Below are 6,949 nucleotides of genomic sequence, written 5' to 3' on the forward strand. Positions count from 1 at the left end.
GAAGAAGCACAACATTTATATCTATCTACATCTTATTTCAATAAATTTAATGCAACAATGTTAGCTTCTCAACCATATAGTTTCATACATGATAAATAGCAACACGTAAAATGGGGCAAATACCATATATTATAATGTCAACTTTGCCTCATTTAGGTTGAATTTCAAGCTAAGCCTCAAAAGTAAAGATAAATAATGACTACTACATGTTTAACATACATGCTTGAATTTGAATTCAAGAAATAGGATCATAGCTAGGGAGGGAGTTTCATATTATCTTCTTGCTTTGCAAGCAATATAATCTATACAATCTAGATAGTGATACATGTCTTGAAGCTTCTGAACAAATAAGCTTCACAAACTCTTCTGCTTCTCATCATTTCTTGGATTTTGAAATTGTTTATATTATAGGCCTAATTTCTATCTATTAATAACTAATTTAGATTATTCAATTTATAAAATATAGGTTTAATTATTCTACGGAATCCCTATAGTTTCATCAAATTTATATTTGTATTCCTATATTTTTTTTTTCGAGTTGGGTTTCTGCCGTACTTTTAATTTTGTAATTAGACAATGTAAAAAATGTTAGAGTTAACGAAATATTTTCTCGTAAATTGACTACAATTAAGAACCTAATTAGATCTTGGACGACATATTTTTTAGGAGAAATATTCCGTTAATTTTAACGTTTTTAACACAGAAATTACCTAATTGCAAAATTAAAAATAGTGTAGGAACGTAATTGAAAGGAAAAAAAGTATAAAAATTTAATTGTAAATTTAATAAAATTATAGAGACCAACAATTAACTAAACCTAAAATATATATTATAAGAATTCATAGACAACATAACTGGAACTTAATCTTCATTTAAATTGACTAACTAAAAGTGATAAGGACTAATAATAAACATTATGAAAATGAGAATGTTAATAGAAGTTTCTCCTAAAGAAGCAATCATGTTAGATATACATATAAATGTTGCATACATTGACTGTTCTGCCAAAGAAGGAATAAGAAATTCTCTAATCTGTCTTACAAGTTTCCCTTTTACCAAAAAACTTGATTTAATTATTAGTATGCAAAGATGCAAAATGTTTGGAACCTTGATCCTTATCCTTTTTCTTTTATGATTTCTAATGGTATATAAGCTAAGCTTATTCTTGGAGAATAACATGTCACTGTACTAAAAATGTTTTCACATAAACTTACCAACTTCTCTTCTCTTCTTTGGCTTCCATTGCTTTTGATCCTACTAAGCAATGCTGAAGTTAATGGTGTTGAGCAAAAGGCAATGCTTTTTTTCATTGATTATGATATTATTTTGATACTTTTTTCTTTACTAATGAAGCTAGAATTCTTGTCTGCAGAACTTTTACATTGTTTTCTTAGGAGATCATCCTCTTATTAGAGACAATGCACATGAGGCACATTTAAATGTTCTATCAACTGTTAAAGAAAGGTAGCCTTGTTAATTTTCAACTCTTTCTTGCTCTTCACTCTTCAAATCCGAGCTACTCGGAGACTTGTCCGCCTTAACGGACCTTGTTTTGATCGGTCGGATTAGTCGAGTTTCTGATACTAAAGTTAATTAGATAATTGTTGCTCTGTCAAGACCAAAAGATTAGAATAAAAACTAAGGCTTGTTCTACTTAGTGTCTCATATTTTATTTACATCTAAATCTCTTAGAGCCATGTGAAATAATAAATTTCTTTTACTATTTTATTAGCAGCCACATTGAAGCCAAAGAGTCCTTGGTATATAGCTACACAAAGAGTTTTAATGCATTTGCTGCTAAACTTTCTGAGGATGAAGCCAAAAAGTTATCCGGCATGTCATATTTTCCACCCTAATTCTTTCATATTTGTATAAATAATAGTGTATTATTTGCATAGTCATTTTTTCACACTTTTTTAGTTTTGAATTTTAATGCATTTGTTATAAAATGTTTAGCCAAGGATGAAGTGCTTTCATTGTTTCCAAATCGGTACCACAAGCTACACACAACAAGATCATGGGACTTCATTGGATTACCTTTGACTGCTAAGAGAAAATTGCAGTCAGAGAGTGACACCATTGTAGGGCTTTTGGACACAGGTTCATACTAGCTTTCTTCCTATTCTCATTCTCTTTACTTTCATTCCCATGGTTCTTGATGTCAAATATTTTCTCCGTTTATAGAAACTTACATGCAGATGTCTTCATGTGAATTTGTTAGTTGAGAATTGTTAGATGATTTGACATGTTTGACTAAATTGTTATCTAACGGCTCTTATTTATCAACTTCACACAAAGACAATTGGATATGAGTATTCATTTAACTGTTAACTTGCACAAAGTTGCATATACTTTAAAATATTAATATATTTGGACTAATTAACCTACCAGGTTGTTTGAATTGACAGTTATTTTGAAACAGAGATAGTATTACATAAATGGTATTTCTACAACTTAAAAATGTAACTGCTAAACACTGTATCTATGTCTCTCCATATTGGTGATGGTGAGGGTAGGGGTTACTCCAGAGTTTCAAAGCTTCAAGGACAATGGACTTGGTCCTCCTCCAGCTAAATGGAAAGGAACTTGTGATCACTTTACTAATTTCTCAGGCTGCAATAAGTAACATCCCTATCTCTATGTGTTACTTTACTTTCAATGTGTGAATTTGACATATGAATATCAATCTCTAGTGTCTATATCATTGGTTGTCTAATTTTAATTAAAGTATAAGCAACTAAACCTTAGTTTGCTTTGGTTTATTACAAAAGTGGTTGAAAAAAAAAAACCAACTAAACAAGAACTATTGCACTTAAGCATTAGAATGATACTACTAGTTTTATCTAACTATTGCTCATATATTTGTTTCATTCTCTATGATGATTACAAACTTGAAGCAAGCTTATAGGAGCAAGATACTTCAAGCTTGATAAAATGGAAGATCCAGAAGATATATTGTCTCCCATAGATGTTAATGGGCATGGAACTCACACTTCTTCAACAGCAGCAGGAAGTCTTGTCCCTAAAGCAAGTCTCTTGGGCTTGGCCGAAGGCACTGCTCGCGGCGCAGTTCCATCGGCCAGGCTGGCCATTTACAAGGTCTGCTGGCAGAGCAGTGGATGTGCTGACATGGACTTGTTAGCTGCATTTGAAGCAGCTATCCATGATGGTGTGGATGTCATATCAATTTCAATAGGTGGAGGGGACACAAATTATTTGAAGGATTCCATTGCAATTGGAGCATTTCATGCCATGAGGAATGGCATAATAACTGTGGCCTCGGCCGGAAATGATGGCCCGGCTATGGGGACTGTCACGAATACTGCGCCGTGGATTGTGACAGTTGCAGCTAGTGGCATTGATAGGGAGTTCAAAAGTACTATAGAGTTGGGGAATGGAAAGAATGTTTCTGTAAGTTTTTTCTTTGTTTCTCATTTAGAATTTGATACTAACAAGACTAATTTCACCATAAAAATGCATAGAGTTTACCATTTGTTTTAAATTTGATTTCACAAACAAGTTTTCCTATATGCACTTCAATGGAAATATAGTAAATATTGTTACAGTCATATCTTTCAGCTGATAAATTGATGTAACTTTTTTTCCTAAGAACTAAAATGATGTCACAAAAATTTGTGTATACCAACTATGATAAATATGCAGGGGGCAGGAGTAACCACTTTTAGTCCAAAACAAAAAGAGTACCCTCTAATCAATGGGGTAGATGCAGCCAAAAACTCTGATAGCAAGGACAGTGCTAGGTGAATTTTCTTCATGTTTGTCCATAAAATCTATAGTTAATTAATCTTTGTAAATTGGCAATAAAAAAACTCAAAAGGAACATTTTAAATGCATTGACAGCTTCTGTTTTGAAGACTCTTTAGACCCAAAAAAAGTGAAAGGAAAGATTGTATACTGCAAACAAGGAACTGGTGGAACTGAAGGTGTTATCAAAGGGTATGGAGGAATTGGAACTATACTTGAAAATGAACAATTCCCTGAAGTTGCCCAAATTTTCATGGCTCCTGCTACCATTGTTAATACTACCATAGGTCAAAGTATTACCACTTATATAAAGTCAACAAGGTATAACAATTTTATCATTAAGTTTCTTCTAAACAAAGAATTTTCGCTTACAGATATCTACTGTCATTCCAGAGAATAAATTTCGCCCTTAATTTAATCATTTTCTTCAACTTGTAATAACTATTTAACAATATTGGATGAATTTGTTGTCCAATTAAGATCACCATCAGCAGTGATACTTAAGAGCCATGAAGTAAAAAGACCAGCTCCATTTACTGCTTCATTTTCATCAAGGGGTCCAAATCCAGGTTCCAAAAACATTCTCAAGGTACCATTTACTTGCATATATAATAATACATTTTCATGCATTATTATTTATAGTTTCTAGACTTTGGATGAATTAATAAAATTTGATGCAGCCTGATATAGCAGCACCTGGAGTTAACATATTGGCATCTTATACACTAAGGAAATCAATAACTGGTTTGAAAGGAGATACTCAATTCTCAGAATTCACTCTAATGTCAGGAACTTCCATGTCATGCCCTCATGTTGCTGGAGTAGCAGCATATGTCAAGTCTTTTCACCCAGATTGGACTCCTGCTGCTATCAGATCTGCCATTATTACCACAGGTGAAAATTGTTAAGAAAAATTTTGATTATAAAGTATTTTGAACCTATAAAAACAAGTCTAGGAGTAAATGTTTAATTTGGTTTTCGAAATTGCAAGTATGCTTTATTTTAGTCTCTAGAAGATGAACTATTTGGTCAAAAATTAGAAGCAGACAAGTCTTATTACTCCAAGATTAGATAATTAGTAATCTTGTTTTAAAGCAGACTCAAAAGACCAACCTTATTAAGATTGAATTTTTGCTAATGTTTGAATGATTTCACACGATATATCTTTAAAATAATAATAGTTGATTAATATTCAACCAATTAATGATTGAAATACCTTACAAAATATAAGTTAAAGGACTACTTAAATTACCAAATTGAGGTGTTATCTTAATGCAAACAAACTAAATATTTATGCAAAACCTGAATGCCTTGTGCCTCAAGTCATAAATAACATCATATCATTTAAGATTGCTTGACTTGCCAATGTTGTTTTGGTGAAGCTAAACCTATGAGCAAGAGAGTAGACAAGGAAGCCGAATTCGCCTTTGGCGCTGGTCAAATAAACCCAACGAAAGCCGTGAATCCTGGTCTAGTCTATGACATGGATGACCTTGGTTACATCCAATTCCTGTGCCATGAGGGCTACAATGGTTCCAATTTATCAGTACTAGTAGGACACTCTATAAATTGCACCTCTTTGGTACCAGGACATGGCCATGATGCTATCAACTACCCTACAATACAATTCAATGTGAAAAAAGACAAAGAAACAACCCTTGGTGTGTTTAGGAGAAGAGTTACCAATGTTGGTCCTGTTCCAACAAGTTTCAATGCTACCATTACAGCTCCTAAGGGAGTGGAAATTACAGTTAAGCCAAGTAGCCTTGTTTTCTCAAAGGCTATGCAACAAAGGAGCTTCAAGGTTGTGGTGAAAGCAAAAACAATGGCAAGCATGAAAGTTGTGTCTGGCTCTCTTGTTTGGAGAAGTCCACGTTACATTGTTAGGAGCCCTATTGTAATCTATAGTCCTTAAAGTTTCACATTTTAATTCGGTTTTATGTGTACATGTTAATTCTGAAATTTTCTAATACATTATATTGTCTTGTGAATAATCAAATGAAAGTGTTAGTTTGTGTTAGTCATGATTTTCCATGATATTCAATTTGATTTCTATATATATGATCAAGAAATTCAGGGCAGGGTAGAAGAACCAAATTGAAGTGATTTACTATAGGGAATTTATTGATCCTATAAGAACAAAAATTATCTATTTAGATACACAATACTTTTAATTTTAAGCTTGTTTTGGTGAGCTTTTATTTTTTTAAGAAATTTTTTTTCGAGTTATCTTTTTTTAAAAAATTTTTTAGAAAAATAAAAACATTTTTTTTTTATCAACTTAATGGCACTCAAACAAGCACTTTGTATTGGTGATTTTTCTAAAAATATTTTGCTAAAATGTAAAAGAAAAAGAATCACCCAAAATGATTTTAGAAGATTAGGATTTAAACCAAACAAAATAGAGAAAATCCAAAATCAGTTATGAGGTGATAAAATTGATTTTTTGGCCTTTAGAAATTCAAGATGCAACCAAACATGAACTATTTTATGGTTTCTTTATCCTACTTTGTGTGAATGGAATGTATGTATGTTTAGAAACTTTATTTATCCATCGTTTTGAATGTAATGTAATGTAGAGTTTGTTAAATCTCGATGAAATTTGTTTAGCCAAAAGATTTGGGTATGTTATATATCAAATGCTTTGAAATAATTTCAATAAATTAAACGAGTAGCAAATTATCAAAATAATCTTGAAAGATTAATTTGTTAGTATTAGCAAACATTTTTTAAAAGGACTATAGACACCCAAAAAAAAAAAGGGACTATAAAGTACTTCACTCATAGATGGATATAATTTGAGGGACTAAATGAATTTTATTTTTTTATTATTAACTTTTGTTTAAAACAAATGAAAAGAACGTGATGGTTTAGCAGACTGAAAGCATGTTTAATTTTATATAAAAATAGAACTATAATTGAAAAGACATATATATGGAATGGAGGAGTTGTGTGCATGTTCACTTCACACCCTCAAATCCTCAATAATACCTTGCAGCTCGTGAATGAGGAATCCCTTAAATTGAACTCAAAGGAATGACTAAAAGTTCTCACAAAGGTCAAACTATACAATGATCACTAACGTAAAATAAAAATAAAAATTTTATATAAAATTAAAAGAGCAAATTAAATACGTAAAATATAAAATTATAACAAGATTTAAATAGTAAAATTATTTAATTTA

General features: G+C 31.6%; 1 protein-coding gene across 2 annotated transcripts; it reads left to right on the top strand.

The window, feature by feature from the left end:
• LOC107627882 (subtilisin-like protease SBT4.14) lies at positions 1,014-5,789 on the top strand. Of its 2 annotated transcripts, none has more exons than XM_021116388.1 (11): positions 1,014-1,293; positions 1,373-1,464; positions 1,733-1,833; positions 1,957-2,100; positions 2,517-2,622; positions 2,898-3,411; positions 3,664-3,761; positions 3,862-4,086; positions 4,246-4,354; positions 4,446-4,659; positions 5,148-5,789. In XM_021116388.1, the coding sequence occupies exons 1-11, from the start codon at positions 1,195-1,197 to the stop codon at positions 5,678-5,680; spliced, it is 2,235 nt and encodes a 744-aa protein (XP_020972047.1). In that variant the 5' UTR covers positions 1,014-1,194; the 3' UTR covers positions 5,681-5,789. The 2 variants fall into 2 exon arrangements, with proteins under 2 accessions (XP_020972047.1, XP_016186183.1); XM_016330697.2 differs by having other exon boundaries at positions 1,736-1,833.

Source organism: Arachis ipaensis, chromosome B02 (genome assembly GCF_000816755.2).
Source record: "Arachis ipaensis cultivar K30076 chromosome B02, Araip1.1, whole genome shotgun sequence".
NCBI lineage: Eukaryota > Viridiplantae > Streptophyta > Magnoliopsida > Fabales > Fabaceae > Arachis > Arachis ipaensis.